This window comes from Portunus trituberculatus, chromosome 43 (genome assembly GCF_017591435.1).
Source record: "Portunus trituberculatus isolate SZX2019 chromosome 43, ASM1759143v1, whole genome shotgun sequence".
Taxonomy (NCBI): Eukaryota; Metazoa; Arthropoda; class Malacostraca; order Decapoda; family Portunidae; genus Portunus; species Portunus trituberculatus.
In genome coordinates, this window is record NC_059297.1 from 16,198,177 (window position 1) to 16,218,176 (window position 20,000).

At 37.3% G+C, this 20,000-nt stretch overlaps 1 protein-coding gene and 1 long non-coding RNA gene across 2 annotated transcripts in view; both read left to right on the top strand.

Annotated features, from left to right (window-relative positions):
* Positions 1-10,258, top strand: part of LOC123518377 — a 115,708-nt gene extending 105,450 nt beyond the window's left edge. The window contains exons 8-9 of the mRNA XM_045279181.1: positions 6,721-6,811; positions 7,295-10,258. Coding sequence (XP_045135116.1) covers positions 6,721-6,811; positions 7,295-7,296 — 93 coding nt within the window. The 3' untranslated portion in view covers positions 7,297-10,258. The remainder of the gene's footprint in view (positions 1-6,720; positions 6,812-7,294) is intronic.
* A 1,677-nt stretch (positions 10,259-11,935) lies between these two features.
* Positions 11,936-20,000, top strand: part of LOC123518177 — a 129,573-nt gene continuing 121,508 nt past the window's right edge. The window contains exon 1 of the long non-coding RNA XR_006678700.1: positions 11,936-12,074. This is a non-coding gene — a long non-coding RNA (uncharacterized LOC123518177). The remainder of the gene's footprint in view (positions 12,075-20,000) is intronic.

Sequence of the window (20,000 nt, forward strand, 5' to 3'; positions counted from 1 at the left end):
TAGACGTTTTCACCCAAACATTGGAGAAAAAATTATTGTTACAGAAAGAGATCAATATCTTCATCTTCGTCTTTGGTGATGATGATAATGATGATGATAATGATAATGTTCTTCTTCTTCTTTTTCAAATTGTGTGTATGTTTTTGTGTGATTAACCTCGGTCGTCTGCTGGTCACTCAGCCAGTCTTCCCCATTACGGAGCGAGCTCAGAGCTCATAGACCGATCTTCGGGTAGGACTGAGACCACATAACACACTCCACACACCGGGAAATCGAGGCCACAACCCCTCGAGTTACATCCCGTACCTATTTACTGCTAGGTGAACAGGGGCCACACATTAAGAGACTTGCCCATTTGCCTCGCCACTTACCGGGATTCGAACCCGGCCCTCTCGATTGTGAGTCGAGCGTGCTAACCACTACACTACGCGGTGTGTGTGTGTGTGTGTGTGTGTGTGTGTGTGTGTGTGTGTGTGTGTAGAGAGAGAGAGAGAGAGAGAGAGAGAGAGAGAGAGAGAGAGAGAGAGAGAGAGAGAGAGAGAGAGAGAGAGAGAGAGAGAGAGAGAGAGAGAGAGAGAGAGAGAGAGAGAGAGAGAGAGAGAGAGAGAGAGAGAGAGAGAGAGAGAGAGAGAGAGAGAGAGAGAGAGAGAGAGAGAGAGAGAGAGAGAGAGAGAGGAGAAATTTGAATGATTCACGTCTGAACAGACACGTTTCGTGAAGACTTCATGCTGTGTTTTAGATGAGAGTTGTAGATGATTTTCAGTTTTGAAATATTAGTACTTGTCGGATCAGCCGGTGGAGGAGTGTGAGAGGTTATGGGAATGCGGACGGGAGTGCTTAGCAACATGAAAAAAAAGTGAAGGTCGCAAGCACCGAGAAACGCAGCACTCCAAGGTCGTCTAAGAAGCGTGATGCATCCTTGAAACTTATGAAGCAGCAGGAAGAGGGTGGTTTCAGGGTTAGTTAGGGCGTGTCCATGCTGAAAGGCTAAGTACGGCCTTGTGTGAGACGTTTCCCGCATTCAAGAAAGTGATGTTTTGATACTGACAACCTCTCATTGGCTGTCAACAATTTCTGGGGCTCCGACAAGAGGAATGTGGGACTGGTACGAGTATATGAATAATGTGTTTGCAAGAGAGTTGCACATATAACAAGATGGTGACGGAGTTTGATGATATAACGCCAAAATTAGGTTACAATATAGAAAGCAACACTAAAGCGGGGTATACTGGAAAAGGATCAATTTCTCCGATTCTCCGATTTCTCAGGTTCCAGGTAAATTCCTGGAAAAGCGTTTCTGCCAAGATCTGTGTCATGTTATCCCTTATCTCTATGGGATCTCCTGATAAGTAAATCAACTGTGCCTCAATCGATGGGTTTTGGTCCTAGCGAGATGAAATATAATGATAAATATTTCCACCTATAATATAATAGTTTACAGTATGGTTACGGCTATTCGCGGCTCTCTTAGTATATGTTATATGAATATAAATTTCCTTAGAGGTTTTATTTCTGCAATGGTAGATGTAACTCTGAGTGAAAAATATATATAGTATCCTGTGACCTTGCTGGTGCTAATGGCTGGAACCCTGGCATTTGATGCTTCTACATTAGAAACAATTAGGGATATCCATGCATCCTTACTGCCAACGGCGATGTAAACACTAAGATATCCACCGTATTTTCATGAATAAAAGCACAAATATTTACTACATTTGGTCTTATCTTCGTCGTGGTTGTTGGATGTATATGTTTATTTGCTAAACTTAGTTTCCTTTCATACATTATTTAAAAAAAAAACTTAGGTATTCTTTTCCATCTTTATTCTCGTGTTTGTAATTAGATCTCACTTTCGATCCAAATTTTTAGTTTTAAGATTTACAGTTTGCAAGTTAAGTATATATATATATATATATATATATATATATATATATATATATATATATATATATATATATATATATATATATATATATATATATATATAAACTCTAAAAGAAAATGGCCCCTTCATTTCACAAGGAACATATCTTTAATAGGATGTATATGATATTATCATCATTAGACTTTAACAACACAAATGTACACTTTTGACGTAGGACTGGATATGTAAGTCTGCATTCTGCTGTTTCGCAAGAAGGTGACGATAAAATAGGTAAATGTATGATATTAGACCAAGTCTTAGTGAATTTAGGTTTTAGGTACCTTGTCATCCTTATTCATGAATTTATGTTATGTATTAAGACTCGATACTGATTCCTCTCTAACAACATGATTACAGAATCTATTTCATTCATTAATCACTGGATTTGGGAACTAATTTCTTTTTACTTTAGTTGCAAATCTAACTTTATCAAGCTTGAATTCATCATTTATTTTTCTATACTGATTACTGACTGAGGATTTTGCTTCATACATGACAAAATTGCGTGTGGGTTTATTGTAGAAGGCAGCTTCTCCTAATAATGAACATGTTAAGCCATATGTCACGCAGTGTTGTGCTATGGCGTCTTATTTGGTAGGGAACGTATTTGACCGGAGTAATTTTAATCAACCTGTCTTCAGCTGTATGTTTGAAGAAAGATTTTGCTTTGATTAAGTTCGTCAATGTGAAAATATTTCTTTATCATTGGTGCTAACCTGTTAACTCTTCAATGTATGTTTGTTCCGTTGTTATTAGTATGTCTTAATGAAACAAAATTTGGTATCATTTGATATTTCACTTAACTGTATTACTTCAGCGTTGCTTCTTCAAATCGTGTTCGCATGTAAGCTTGTTCTTCTGGTAAAAGTTGATCGTTAAAATGTGGGTGTAATAAATTATTAGGAACCCGTCAATTCTCATGCATGTTTCAACTTTTTAATAATCTGACAATAAATATATGGTTAGTTCAATAATATTCTGTAAATGTGCACTGAATTAATTCTCATTATGAATAACATTATAGGACGTATTCATCCGTTCCAACACTAACGATTTTCATTTTAACGTTGTATTAGCTTCATTCCACAAAGACTTTAAAATGGTGATGGCAATTCTTTCATGATTTTGTATGAATTTTCCCATAGCGTGTTTGTATGGCGTTGTTTCAGTAGCTTTGAATAAATTTGAGATGTTTTTCATACCTACATGTATAATGTACTTAGATCGTAATTTAAAAGTACTATCTATTTTTTTAATAGTGAACAATTTTACAAGCGGTCAAAATACTTTCTCGAGAGCCTGTGATTTTTTTTTTTTGTATATATTTTACAGGTGTGAAGAATATTGCTTAAGTATAGAATAAATGTGAAGAAAGACCGCTGAATTACCGCTCCTGAAACAGTGAAATTTGTGAACGAGAATTTAGTAAAAACGCCGTTCTCTTAGCTGGGTTGCATAGTTGGTGTTACTGATAAAGGGATAAAAATATCTACGGGAAAAAAGAAATATGCAATAGAAAATACTCCGAAGAAGGGAAGAATTGCCATGTACATTTCCGCGTAGAGCGAGGCCTTGCTCACAACACTTGACTTTAAACACTGTCAGATAAACAGCAGGGACATTATACATAACAATAGTTGTGTAACAATGGGTGTTTCCTGTTTTACATAATGGTTGCAAGAACAGAGTGCCGGGATTACCCTATTTATATATATATATATATATATATATATATATATATATATATATATATATATATATATATATATATATATATATATATATATATGTATGTATACATATATTCACGTGTGTGTGTGTGTGTGTGTGTGTGTGTGCGTGCGTGTGTGTGTGACAGAGAGAATGAGAGAAAGGCCCGCAGGATACAGTAGAACCATGCGTGCTTTGGGGTCCGAGGGGTCTCCAAGCGCACGGGTTGGAATCCTGTCCACGGTCCGAGTGTAGGTTGGGCATCCTCACTCGGGGCAACGGTTTCCTAGCGGGTGGGCTTTCAGATAGGAGGTACCCAAAAAGTATCCCCTTTAGCCGAATGAATTCCCGTGAAAAACCCTTATGGTATAGATAAAAGAGAGAGAGAGAGAGAGAGAGAGAGAGAGAGAGAGAGAGAGAGAGAGAGAGAGAGAGAGAGAGAGAGAGAGAGAGAATTTAAACGATTTAGCCTTTCTTAAATACTAAATTTGTATTTCTTAAAGAGTATAGAAATTAGTAACGGCTTGTTCATCAATTATTTTACTCGCCCCGACGATGCGGAATGTTCACTGAAATATCACTGGTGTCATGAAAACACTCCTAAATATCCCCGCTAACACCCATGATATCCAGTTAACCACTATGGTACGTACATGCAAATCAGTTTTGTCACAATCATCTACTTCAGAGACTCATATGATCATACGTAAATCTCCTAGGTAATCAGTGCTATGGCTTGGAAAAGAGAATCGACCTCATTAATACTCTGCAACAGTAAAAGCGCTAATAACAGGCCAGATTAGACGTTAAAACATTTCAAAATGCTCTTACAAAGAATGCTGGAAGGGAGGGAGAGTATGGTGGCCTGACGGAGGAGAGAGCGCGTGTGTGAAATGGTGGTAGTGGGGGTGACATGTGTGGGGGAGAAGTTATGTATATCACCTCATTACAAGGATATTCGTCCCCGCGGGCCCCCATCCAGCGTGTCCCAGCGTGCGTGTCTCATTCGTCAGGGGGCGATGGTGGAATGTCGTGTTGGTGGGAATGAGACAGGCGGGGACCCTCAGAACACTTTCTCCAATCTCTCTCTCTCTCTCTCTCTCTCTCTCTCTCTCTCTCTCTCTCTCCTATTCCATTCACTACTTAGTTTACCTCTGTGTGTGTGTGTGTGTGTGTGTGTGTGTGTGTGTGTGTGTAATTCACCACGGTCGTCTGCTGGTCACCCAGCCAGTCTTCCCCATTACGGAGCGAGCTCAGAGCTCATAGACCGATCTTCGGGTAGGACTGAGACCACAGCACACTCCACACACCGGGAAAGCGAGGCCACAATCCCTCGAATTACATCCCGTACCTATTTACTGCTAGGTGAACAGGGGCTACACATTAAGAGAGGCTTTATCCATTTGCCTCGCCGCGCAGGGACTAGAACTCGGGCCTCTCGATTGTGAGTCGAGCGTGCTAACCACTACACTACGCAGTGTGTGTGTGTGTGTGTGTGTGTGTGTGTGTGTGTGTGTGTGTGTGTGTGTGTGTGTGTGTGTGTGTGTGTGTGTGTGTGTGTGTGTGTGTGTGTGTGTGTGTGTGTGTGTGTGTGTGTGTGTGTGTGTGTGTGTAAGACCTTAAATATGAAACACAGTGTTATCTAAAAGTCCGATTTTTTGTAATTAACGCCAGAATAACGGTAACGATTGTATCTGTCAAAAAGCAAAGGTTTTTTTTTCATCTGGTACGTGTGCAATTTACATTCATATTGAAAAAAAAGCCAGGATCACGCAGAGAGGTAAAGGATGATACTGAAGGATGCTGGTGGTGTTGATAGTGAGAAAATTCACTGTCAGGAAAGACGTGGTGTGTGTGGTGTAGTGAAGCCGCTAGGTAATTGATTAGTAAATGCTGAGCTATTTAAGATAATGTGTACACACGAGAGAGAGAGAGAGAGAGAGAGAGAGAGAGAGAGAGAGAGAGAGAGAACGGCTACGCCAATTGCGACAGAAACAACAGTAATAATAGTAATAACAAGAGAAGCAACAGCAACACACGCTAACACAAATTAAATAGTATAGAGAAAACATATAAAAGCCACATGCAAAAGGTATAATTCTCACAAAAAGTGATATAACATCATTCCGTCTTCTATCAAGATTTTGTAGTAATAAAACGTTGAAGTAATAGAACCGCAGGTTATTTTAGCTTCTGGTATGCATGGCCCAATATGACCTAGGAGAAATATGGGCTTGGAAAAAAAAAAAATTGCTGTGGAAATATTTTCTGTGACGACTTCATATAAATAAAATATTTAAACTGAACTCATAAAGAAATAATTCACAAGTAAAATAACATTGTTTTCTTATCTGGAAAACAAAGATGTAAGAAATATTTATAGCAAAGAAACATTTTTATCATCAGTAATTTTTCTACGTATATTTTTTGTCTTTAAATACAAATGCCTTACTAGATTATGTTTGATATCAGGAAAAAAATGAATAAATAATAAGATATATTATTGTCAGTTGTGTATGTAGACAAACAAACCATACAACTGCAGTATGTGTCAAGAGACTTACGTATTGATTAACCTTTCCACACATATCACGTTGACACCAACAAGAGAAGACGCAATGCAATATTGTACTGGTGAGCCGATGCTGGGGGCTCATTGGTCTGACTTTTCGTGTAACTTCATTATTTTCATTATCATTACTATTGTCATTATAATTTTTTTTACTTTTATTATTATTATTATTATTACTATTATTATTATTGCTATTATTATTATTATTATTATTATTATTATTATTATTATTATTATTATTATTATTATTATTATTATTATTTATTATTATTATTATTATTATTATTATTATTATTATTATTATTATTATTACTACTACTTACTACTACTACTACTACTACTACTACTACTACTACTACTATTACTCATCATTATTATCACTATTATTATTATCATCATTATTATTATTATTATCATTATTGTTATTATTATTATTATTATTATTATTACTATTATCGTTATTATTATTGTTATTACCATTTACCTTATTTCTTTATTATTTTCCTTTCCATAGGGACCCGGGCTTGGTAGGCGGCGCAGGGCAACGAGACACACTCGAAGGAGCCATCAAGCCCAGCCAGCCATGCCCGCCCCTTCTCCGCTATGTGAGCCACGGGGAGCGAAACAGTTGATCTTGTATAGAGTTTACACACACACACACACACACACACACACACACACACACACACACACACACACACAGAGAGAGAGAGAGAGAGAGAGAGAGAGAGAGAGAGAGAGAGAGAGAGAGAGAGAGAGAGAGAGAGAGAGAGAGAGAGAGAGAGAGAGAGAGAGAGAGAGAGAGAGAGAGAGAGAGAGAGAGAGAGAGAGAGAGAGAGAGAGAGGTGTGATCGTGCTTTCCATTTGTTACTTTTATTCCTGTGTCCTTATCAACTATAAAAGGATATATTATTACCTGCTCGTTTTATGCAAAATTTAATGTCTTCTAGTGCTTGATAAACAGAATAATTTCGAGATAACATTTAAATTTTGTATGAAGGTACTCATTAATTCACAAGTGTTTACGTGCCCAAAGAAAAGAGCTAATATGAACAGTGTGTAAACATAATCATTTTTCCTTCTGGCAGAGAGCGAAAACGCAGGTTGTGGGAGGAAGCCGCCGCGGCCAGGTGAAGTCGGCTAGCGGTGGGTTGACAGCTGAGCCCCGCCGCCCGCTTCAACAAGCTGTAAGAGAGAAGGGCATCATCACCTGCCGAGTCTGCTGAGTGCCCTCGAAGTGTCTGGTGATGCCACACGCGGACATTTATCCTGGTGACGCCTGCAGGATTGAGGACGAGTGCAAGTAACAACGAGACCCTAACCTCGAGAACTGACTGGCGAAGGAATGAGCTGGCAGCACATTGCAACGGTCACTCACTCAACAATACTAGTTTGAGTCACGTGAGCCCGAGAGGGATTGCCTCACGCTCCATGGAAACACACATACAGTACACCTCACCACCATGCCAGATAATGAGTAAAAATAGTATAAAATTATTCGATATTTTCCTTTGTGTAGGAATCTAAAGTCAACGTATAAAAAAATCTTTATATGTACTGCTTTCGAGTGCACACAGCATCATACTTCCAAACACTTTATGACGAATTTGATATATATCTTATTTCTTTGCTTTCTGTTACGAAAGACGTTATTCTATCACGAAGTTGCCCAGAACATTAATCATTTCTTGACAAATCTTTTCACAAATAAAGAGAAACCGGAATGCAAAAAATTGTAGACGTTAAGAAGAAGGATTAATTGCAATATTTTGTACCAATACTTTCCACAAGCAAGGGGACAAGAAGTGAGATAGGTCTGGTGTTTCAGTGCTCTCTCTTTTCCTATAGTCTAATGGAAGAGAACTGTCTAGTAATTTTTAATCCGGAAAACGAGCTTTGAAGTCATTTACCTCATTGTGAATTATTCATATACACTTGATGGGAAGATGAAAGTGGGTAGGTGAATACTTTAAACAAATACTCACACACACACACACACACTCTCTCTCTCTCTCTCTCTCTCTCTCTCTCTCTCTCTCTCTCTCTCTCTCTCTCTCTCTCTCTCTCTCTCTCTCTCTCTCTCTCTCACACACACACACACACACACACACACACACGTATTTGAACTATCCCAAAATTGAAATATTAACTTACCTTTTATATTTTCTAGTATTATCGCTCAGCATCGTGACATATGTCAAAACCGTCATTGCATGCGTACTGAAAAAAGGGGAGAAAAGTAAATTGGTGCGTGTTTAATTATTTTTATATTCGCTGTAAATTAATCTTTCGTATTGGCTTAATTCTTTATTGCTTTTGCTAGGACTTAATTAAATGTTGGCGTTTCATTTTTCTCCACTTTTCACATTTTCACTTACAGATTTATTGGCTTCGTGAAATGTTTGCGTGACTGGTGTTGTTGTATACAGAAACCTGCCTACTGATTGTGAGGACAACATATTATCTTTGGTGTTCATCATTAACAGACATTCTTTATTGAGTCGAAAAATCAACCTCACTGATATGTTAATGTTCAGAGCGCCGGGAGAAGGTTGCAAATGACCCTTCGCTCATCACAACAAATGGCTTTTTTTCAGTTATTACTGTTCTGTAGGTGGTAACCGTCTGGCAGTACGCTGGAAGATGCTATTATTATTCCATTAGTCTCTGTAACTAAGCTGATTTTAGTTGAAAACGTGTGCCGTATATCCATGCATTTCTGGTGCATCAATCATCAACCAAGAACAGGAAGGGTATATTTTCCTAACCTGTGAATATCAGTGAGCCTCCCAACACCTCATGTCTGACCAAGGAAACCTGGTACCGAAATCAAGACATTGCACTGCTCCACCTTTTTTTGCGGGGCTCTTTTAATTTTCCTACTAAGAGATATATATGAAACTGACTGGCTAAGAACAATAAGATAATACAAGAAAATTAAATAAAAAAAACGTTCCATCACTGCTCTGACGCTGGCGAATCACGATACTATTGCTTGTGATCTAAGTTTCAAGGCGACACCTGAAATATAGTGATCAATCCCTTTAAAACTTCTCCACTCAACTTTCTTAATTGTGACAATTAGGCTTTTTACACTCATTTGTGTCCTTTGATTAACCTCTTATATGCATGAAAACAAATTTGTATAACTATAGCCAGCAGTAATAAGGTAATAAATATCTAATATCCACGCATACACCTCCATGTTCCTTCCCTTAGTTTTCACAACCCGTCCTTCACCTTATTACTTAATCTGATCTCGGAACAAATGAAATCAAACGAAAGCAGATTCCTATAGCTAATGGAATACGCATCGTGTTTACGTGGTGAGAGTGATGTGGAAACATAACAGAATGCTAAAAGTATGTCTATGTACCGAAATGGAAGATTAGCGTGGCAGTATCTTGATCTTCTCATCACCTAGCAAACTTATTCCACTTCTGAGACTCCTGAGTCCTGTCAGCCATTGTCAGTGTGTTTGGTCATTAGACAACCGGATTAGAAGATCTTGGCATGAAAAAAAAACAATGTCATGTAGTCCATTAATTTATGACACCAGATTAACTCCTAACTGAGGCGCTTTTAGATCATTAAATAAGTAAACCATGAAATAAACTCCCATCCTCACGCCTCCTCGTCACTTTTTTCTTCCGTTGTCCGGTCTTGAACCACTCTTCTCCATTCCGTGCAGAATCTTTATACCTAATATTATGTACATTATCAGCAGTGTTTTAGTTATCAATAGATAGACGATTCCTCACAAAGATAATAACAAAGTATTGTTGTTAGAACCGTAACCTCACACGAAATGAGAGAGTCTTGCAGTGGACAGACTTCCATTAACGTTGATGATGTGGAGGAGAAAGATTCCATGGATCATTATGGATAACACTGAGACTTAAAGCGTGTTATTGGTACTTACCAATACACTACCAGTTTCAATGATTTTTGCCTTAGCATCTTTACTTATGATGTTTAGTCAGTGATACTCGGATCACCTACAATTTCACGTGTTCATTATGGTTTTCATCATTTAAGGGTGCAATGTTAGCGCTTCGTTTGTTGATATATATATATATATATATATATATATATATATATATATATATATATATATATATATATATATATATATATATATTTTTTTTTTTTTTTTTTTCCGTGTTTTGATCTTTTCGCATTTTTTTTTTCCGCTGTATCTACTGGGCAAGATTATCGTCAACTTCGTTGTCGAATCTAAACAGATGGTGAAATATCTGAAATAACCCTATAAAAGTAAAACACAGCATCTCTTAACATATTAATGAAGTTGATTCAACTTCATTACAATGTTGCTCTTATATCTCAAGAAATATTTCATTTTTTTTTTAAGATGAGCAGACCACGATCTTATCAAAGTTTTTTGTTTGTTTATTTATTTATTTATTTATTTATTTATTTGTTTATTTATTTATGTATTTATTTATTATTATTTTGTTTTGCGCGTCAACGAATAGCAAGCCATTTGTTGCGTCAGAGGTACGAGTACGTTTATTTTTCTCTATTCATGTGACCGAAAATTGTGGTGAATGGCTGGCTTAAGGAAAAACAATAAGTTTCAGAAAATCAGCGAATAAAAATGACGGAAAATGTACAATAATTCGAGACGGTGTCCTGAATATAACTCGGTATTTACCCTTGGTCATCTGGAGACAGTGAGGAAACTTTATTTTAAGGGAGAATAAAACAAAAGTAACGATGAGATCCAGAATGGCTGCCATCAACACTGGAGAACCGAAATCAGCCTTCGGGAGTTGAACTAGGATAGGTCATCGGGTTATGCTGATTCATATGGAACTAAATGGAAATGTTTTCAGTCAAGGAGCCCGCAATCTCTAAAATGATTCTCTTAAATGGAAGATGCTATTCGAGTAGTAAAAATAACATTTTTGTCGTCCACAGTTTGCATTTGATGGGGAATAGTATTTTGTTCGATTATGACAAGTAAAATGTATGAAATTATAACTAAACTTATGTGTCAGTCGGTGGAGAGAACCAGTAACTTCATTACGTGACCGTCCTGATGACCTTCAAGTGTGATGTGATGGTTCGTTCGTTGCCCGGCCTTTTGGTCACCATGAACATTTCAACGCTACCGCCATGTGTGTGTGTATGTGTATGTTGCGGTACTTGGCACCTCTTCCGACGCGTCATAAGCTTCACTACTGTAGTGAGTGAAGCCTCGTGGGTGTAAACGTGGCGTCGATGTGTAAATATTGTGTATATATGTTCTCTACAGTTTCATTTTCTTGGAGTTTTGTATACTAAGCAGATGACAGATGTTTGTGTCAATTACTTCGGCCATGTATTCTTCTGTATTGTACAGATCGTGGTAATCTAACAATGGTATTTTACGTCGTTGTTACTAGTAAATAAATGAAAGGAAAACTAATGTGCTGAGTGAACCTTTACATGTCATAATGATATTGCTAATAAATATATTTCGTGACTAGAGAAATCAATATTCCGTTGTTTTTCATAGTTATTGCTACTTCATGAATTTGTGTCAAACATTGACGTAGCAATTAGTTATTAATGATTAAGAATGGTTTATTATTACATGCAATATGAACTTACGTATACAAAAGTTTACAGGAAAATCAATAGGTTGGCATACTGAATGTGTAAAAATCACTGAAAGACGTTCGAATGTTGGTGTTCGAACTCCGCTTCAGTGGGGAAGGCCAGACTTGAGATGGCGGCGTGTCTGGCGGCAAGAGAGTGTAACTTTCATGTGCATGTGAACTTACGCTGTAGGAATAGTGTGTTCATCATCTATTGAAGGACCTAGAAGTCACGGATTATCTGAAAACCAAGCCAACACTCCAGGTAGGTGATAAACTGGTAATCACCATCAATCTAGCGTCCTGACTTTTGGAAGTGTGAAGAGAGCATTATTTTGATTATACATATTCCAAGTGTGCAGTTGATTTTCGTGTCACGTCTCATGTAAAAGATTGTTTTTCCTAAAACTTGTTTTGGTATTAATGCAGTTGCAATCGATACACCTTACGTAAACTATAGTGTTTCGTAGGGTCTATACGTCTCACTGTTCTGGTAATTTCTAGCCCCATTCTTCCATGTCGACGAGAATTAGTAATAACTTTAGATGAGAATTTCGAAGGTTTAAATCGATTATTGTGCAGATCCATCTCTAGTCGTCTCTCGTAGCATACTGACTACTGAGTGTGATCTTATGTTTGTTGTAAATTATGCGCGAAGTCGATGGCAACATGGGTTTGAGTCACGTGTTAAGAATTATGATGACCTGAGGTTGCTTATGAATCAGGTCACCCGGGAATTTGTCGGCCATATAGGCACGTATTTTAAGAGGAGGAAAGAAAACACGGGACTGTCTGTGGTGCGTCATTTTACGTTAAGGCCTATAGCGCCTGTAGGCACACTTGAAGAGTGTGTAGGAAGTGCTGTTCAGCTTCCGCTCATTATTGGCGCAGGCAATTTTATTTATATATAGTGGTACCCATATTAGGGTACCGTACCTCCACCCAGGTTCATCTTGGGTGTAAGGCAATTACACCTCAACCTAGAACCTGGGTATCATGGTGACATGTAGGTAACTTTAAACCACTCGAAAAACGACAACTTCAAAGCGGTATATCATGTGATTCGAATCTATGCGTGGACGTTTGCCCAATCCCACGCTCACCACCTTACCCACCAGGCCACCGCCTCCCTTATTTTCATAGGAGGTATGTGTTGATCTCAAGGCAAAGATTGTCAAGGAAGGCAGGAGCTGCGATCCTGCCTTCCTTGACATTTTTCCCACTTGGTTTCAAGACCCAACTCTAGTAGGGCTCCTACAAGCCCATCCAGCCATCGTGCTGGAAAAAAATAAAACAACAATATATAACATGTGTTGATGTGAATATACGTAATGACAGTTTACCACCAGTTCCCTCAACTTCTTTAGGGATTTTTCTTTACGCGATTACTTTTGGTATGTAGTGATGGTTGACAGAATGTAAGAAATTACAGAATGTTACGTTACGTTAGTTTTCCTTATTGTAGTTGAAAGGTTAGGTCAGCTTCGCAGAGGTGAAGGAGGACATCACAAGGGTGCTCGTGGTCGTCCCGCAGCAGCAGAGACACAAACCCAAGTAAGAGGTACCAACATGTTCAGTTATCATTAAAAGGATACGATTTTCATCAGTTCCCATTACTTTCTTTAATACAGTTACGATTAAAAATTTGCCTGGCTCTGTTGTTATACACTTCTAACAAGGATAAGTAAATGAATTGATTAACTGAATAAGTATCCCTTTGTCGCAGGTGGCAGGCCCGTCACCATAATACGTAGCTATAGCAGTTTTATTCCTATATAATTTCTTGAATGAACTTATTCTGAATCATAATGAGTAAGAAATGAGCAAATATACTAATACCTAATATAAAAAAAAAAAAAAAATGTGTTGCTTCAAGATATTCATTTTTTCACTTTACTATTTGTATTGTTATCCATGAATATTCTAAAATAGAAAACGTAATAAATAGAAAACGTATACATCTCTTTTCTAGGGAGATCATATTTAATAGTATTTTCTTTAAAAATTAAAGGTAATTGCTTTTCTGATGTACAAGACGAATTGAAGTGCCGTCTTATACGTCGAAATATACAGAAGTGAGGAAGTGTAGGCATCCTCAGCTCTTTCAAAGTATTTTTTTTTTCCCTCCAGATGAAAGTATATCCACTTCTACGGCAAATCAAAGCTAATTTATACCAAGAGAGGCAAAGTAAGGGCACTCAAACATCTTTTTTCTCTATATCTAATGGACCCATGATGTATTACCAATTGCTCATATCAAAAAGATAACGATGACACTAAAATAAATGAAAAAAAAGAAAAGTATTATCTTTGGTGACATGACACTTGTGAGCCCCATCCAGATAATGGAATATGTGAAGACATACGAAGATTCTGTAGAAGATATCCTTGAAAATTTAATCAAAGCATCAAACTCATACAATAAGATCAGGCTGGGATTTCATCGATATGTGCAGGATTCCTCGGGGAAAAATGAGAGAAATACGAAATATGCATAAAATCATATGGTTGACAGAATTTTTTAAGACGTTCCATTCAATACAAATAGTAAAGTGAAAAAATGAATATCTTGAAGCAACACATTTTTTTTTTTTTTATATATTAGGTATTAGTATATTTGCTCATTTCTTACTCATTATGATTCAGAATAAGTTCATTCAAGAAATTATATAGGAATAAAACTGCTATAGCTACGTATTATGGTGACGGGCCTGCCACCTGCGACAAAGGGATACTTATTCAGTTAATCAATTCATTTACTTATCCTTGTTAGAAGTGTATAACAACAGAGCCAGGCAAATTTTTAATCGTAACTGTATTAAAGAAAGTAATGGGAACTGATGAAAATCGTATCCTTTTAATGATAACTGAACATGTTGGTACCTCTTACTTGGGTTTGTGTCTCTGCTGCTGCGGGACGACCACGAGCACCCTTGTGATGTATATATATATATATATATATATATATATATATATATATATATATATATATATATATATATATATATATATATATACATCAGTGTAGCCAGGAAGTAAACTCACTTTACGACAGACGAGGTTAAGTGCAAGAGCAACCTCAGCATTGTCATATTTTTTTATTAGGTTTTTTCAGTTTGTCCAACTAACTCTCTTTTCTCAACAGCCCACTTTTGGACAGCTCCTCGGAGTACTATCAGTTGAGAAAAGAGAGTTAGTTAGACAAATTGAAAAAAAGACTAACCAGAAAATAAACAATGCTGAGGTTGCTCTTGCATTTAACCTCGTCTGCCATAAAGAGAATATATATATATATATATATATATATATATATATATATATATATATATATATATATATATATATATATATATATATATATATATATATACACACACACACACACACACACACACACACCCAACTAAGGTCTCTTTTCACAACAACCCTTCGTCACATCCTTTGTGAGATAGTGACTCTTAACCTGTTCATCGCCATAGTCCTGTCAAGTCTTACCAACATAGACTCTTCTTATATTGTCTACAACATTGTTTAAAAAGTATCCAGATATCATTATTCCACTGATAGTCATGGTGTATTGAGAGATGTGCTAATTTTTGTTTCAGCTCTAATCTTCATTGTTGTCTTTTTGGTGTATTTGGTAAACTATTGGAACCTGGGATCAGTCAAAAACTGCAGAAATGTAGGCTGACAGTGGAGATACTCGACACTGGATCTCACTGAGTTGTTAGGTATATATAATACATGTAATAAGATCGTGGTGGTTCAACGCATAGATATTTGTTCTTTTTTTGTCGTTTTTGTTCACCGTAGTAATCATGATATTAGGATGTGTGTGTGTGTGTGTGTGTGTGTGTGTGTGTGTGTGTGTGTGTGTGTGTGTGTGTGTGTGTGTGTGTGAGAGAGAGAGAGAGAGAGAGAGAGAGAGAGAGAGAGAGAGAGAGAGAGAGAGAGAGAGAGCAGAAAAAAGTAATGAGACATGACAAGTTTACAGATTACGAATAGGAGAGCTGTACAAAGAAATAAAAACGTAGAGCATTCAGTTAGTGTTCTCGTTATTACTTTCTTTCAGCACTTACTCATTAATCGTTTGTTACGAGCGTCTACACGAGTCCCATGTGATGCCATGCCTCTCACCTCATCAACCCTTGGTCAGCTTGGTACGTGCATAAGCCAAGGGTTTGTGCAGGTCACTCGATATGCGTCACTGTCATGTGATTGTGCTATCCGAAACGGAATGAGGAAAAGATCACGGGAACGATGAATCATGTTCTGCCTAGAAGTGAATTCCTCATCCTCTTTTCCTATACTCTCTCTCTCTCTCTCTCTCTCACACACACACACACACACACACACACACACACACACACACACACACACACACACTAATAACAGATATACATACATTAGTACACAAATAAGTAATAGATATAAGATTAATTAGTGAACAAAGACGAAGAACATGTAGAGTGTAGATCCTCCCATTTTGGGCAGTCTGGGCGATTGAGACCAGTTGCAAGACACATTTTTCATTAAAATAAATTTTCTAAACGACTAACCGGAAACCAGATGGGTGTCAGACGTGTCCCTTTCGTGTAGACAGTGATGATACATCTTCGCTTCTTATCAGTCTCATGATAAAACGTTTTTGTTTTTTTTTCTAGAGAGTTTTCTTTGTCTTGAATAATTCCAGTAACTATTTCTCGGTAGAGTCATTTATCAATGTCATATTTACATAATTTGTATTTGGGGAGGTACTCACATACATTCTCATAATTGGTATTCACCTTCCCTTACCTAACACGTAGCCATGCCTCATCTGTTGTGTAACACTCTCCACTCTTAACAATACTGATACCAAACAGTGAAAACTATTTCCTATAAAAAATATCACTGAATATATTTACTTTGCAGCTTTTGCGCTGCACATTGCAGATATTACACAGTAATATTACTCACAAATTCTTTATGGTCATATTAAAGAAAACTTCTGTCATAAATTATTTATTTTTGTTCTGTCAGTCATTTATTTATATTTTTATGACTTGATTGTAAAGGTATACGAGTGATACGTGACTTTTTTTTTCTTATGCAAGATGGGCACTGACTAATGGTATAAAAAAGAGCTAGAAAAGTCCATTAATGTGACAGTACCAAAAGAAAGGTCCAAAGCATCATCTGAAATTGGAAGTTAAGTGTCTGGAAGCTTCCCTCTTGAAAGTGTTCAGATTATAGGAAGAAAGAAATACAGAAGCAGGCAACGAGTTCTAAGTTTACCAGAAAGGTTACCAGATATTGCTGCAAGAACCCGGCTACAAGGAACACTGGTGCACCTGCCAGTGATCTTCACTGTTGTTCATTGCCGTGAGTCATTTCATCATAACTACAAAAGGCGGCTAGTAATGATAATAATTATTAGGCATTATTTTTAACTTAGCAGTCGTGATATTTCTTTTTTTTAGAATTGCACTGCACTTCAAACATTTCGAGTATCAGCGACTAATGAGATTGTATGGTATACGAACTTGCTCAGTGATCTCATCGGTGGAGTGTACAACATAACGAAATTAACTCAATGACACTCACAATGCACGGGTGAGGACACAATTGGTCTGGTTACACCCATTCCTCAGAGCACACCTGGAGAAGAATCAGATTAAGATGGCAGCATTATATTGTTTTATTACAGTAGCGCCTTGAATCAGTCAGTCAATCAAAAAACACAGAGATAATCTGTCTTTGTAAGCTTCGGTCATGGTCTGCAGTTATTGAAAGTAGTAATTTTATATTTTGCAAATGTTTCATTATATTTTTGAACATCTCTTTTAAATCTAATAATGGTTTAGGAAAATCAGGTTTTCTGTAGATTTTCCGATGTTTTTACTTCGGAAACGAAGCATACGTGACAGTAATTTAGTTCTGGATACGTATTAAGCTTGTCCAACGTAATACCTTCTGTTGATTTCAAAGACCGAGCTATGATGATGCAATCCCTCTCAGTCGATTATTATATTGTGGGCTTTTCTATACGTTTGTTTAACCCAATCAATACTGGGACACATTTTTACCTTCGAGTTTGGGTACGATTAGACGAGATTTTATTTACATTAGGAAGGATCTATGCATGGAGATCAGAAGATTAATGGCCACAGTCTTCACTATTTTAATCCCAACATAAGTTTCTAAAGCTGTACAAAATCGCCAAATAGTTAGCAGAATGAATATAGAAACGCGTCATGTTACTGAAAGGGTTAAGCGAGAGAGAGAGAGAGAGAGAGAGAGAGAGAGAGAGAGAGAGAGAGAGAGAGAGAGAGAGAGAGAGAGAGAGAGAGATCGCCATCAGGTTGTAGGATAAATGATGAAATTTCTCAACATGAGAGGTAATGTCATTTTTTATCTACAGTGTGACATTTGTTTTTTTTTTTTAGCATCAACAGGATGTTTTTCTTCAGAATTTCCTGACGAAAAAAAAAAAAAAAACTTCTATTCATGTTTGTAAGATGATCTGCGTTTAAGAAATTAATGAAGATACAATAGTGATAATAATAGTAATAATGATAATGATAATAACAACAATAATAATAATGATAAGAATAATAGTAATAACAGTAGTAATAATGATAATAAGTAAGTGGCACTCTCCTAGTAGCATTTCATCATCGTCACAAGGGAGATTGACGGGACTCGCAGCTGTTCGTCATGGGGGTGCTTGCTTCCTGTGGTCTATTCTAACGTTCGGTACCTCAACATTTGTGTTTAAACGTGCCCACATATTACGACGAGTGACGCAACACTTCTTTATCCATATATTGTTTCTTCCCTGATAAGAACATGGTGTGGAGAGAAGATATGAAGACAAACAGATAACACACTCATAATCTCTACACAAAAACACACTCTCCCCACCCACACACTCATGTACTTATAATACACTTACAGTGATGAAAAATATATGGTTCAGTAATATCACATTGCTCTCTCTCTCTCTCTCTCTCTCTCTCTCTCTCTCTCTCTCTCTCTCTCTGTGTTACCTTCTTTTACATTTGTATTCATATCTTTATTTTAGTTAAACTTCAGATAGCGACGTGTGTTTTTTCAGCCTTGCGGAGTGCTTTCACTGATTGGCATTGGGCCAGTATTCAGCGAGAAGCACTCATAGAGAGATGTGTTATCAGTGTGTAGCCTATGTACACAGCATGTGCTGTCTACGAAAAAAAGACTTCCTTCGTTATGACCACTGTGTCCTATTTTGCCAGCAGCAAGGAACAGTCACATCTCATGGCTGATGCATCTATTTGTGTTGATAAATTAAATATTTTTGTCAACAGGATACTAGGAAAAAATCCTACTCATTTGGTTGGTAACAATTCTCTCTCTCTCTCTCTCTCTCTCTCTCTCTCTCTCTCTCTCTCTCTCTCTCTCTCGTGTGTGTGTGTGTGTGTGTGAGAGAGAGAGAGAGAGAGAGAGAGAGAGAGAGAGAGAGAGAGCAGGATGGGGGACGGTGGGTAGAATGGTGAATAAAAATACCCACCAAATAACATAAATGGTAAAAGAAAAGAATAGTCCTCATAGAAAGTTGAAAGAGAAAAACCGTTAAAGCGACTGTAAGAGATAGTGAGAGGTGAGGAGATGGCCGGGACACCACAGGGGAAGAGAAGGCAATTATGTTAGCCTCACTGACCTTGCAGCCCAGTGACAACAAACCATGCATTCACAGTCACGTTCCACATTCACTGCTGACCAATACGAATACGTTGGGACTGTAATAATGTATTTAAACGGTTCCCTACGTAATACTAATTCACTATGGGAACATTAGACATTTAGTTTTACTTCACCCAACTTCTCATTGAGTTGATGAGATGAATGTTGCTATATTAACTTTAATATTTTTCTGTTTCTGTATAGTTATAGTTTTTTACTAAGTTTTTGATGATTTTTAGACTTTTGTGATTGTAAGTGTGTATTGAAAGAGATTAAGATGAATAAATAGTTTAGTTTATTGTTGTACAACAAAACATAGTATCAAAAATATAATTCATTCTAAGAGATTGTATGATATATTTCGACGCCATTCACTCCTTGCGGGCACGTGGAACTTGTGGCAGGACAGCATTCACTCCAGTTGGCACTGAGTGACATTCACTCATGGCGGGGACGTGGCGCTTATGGCAAGGCATCTTTCACTCCT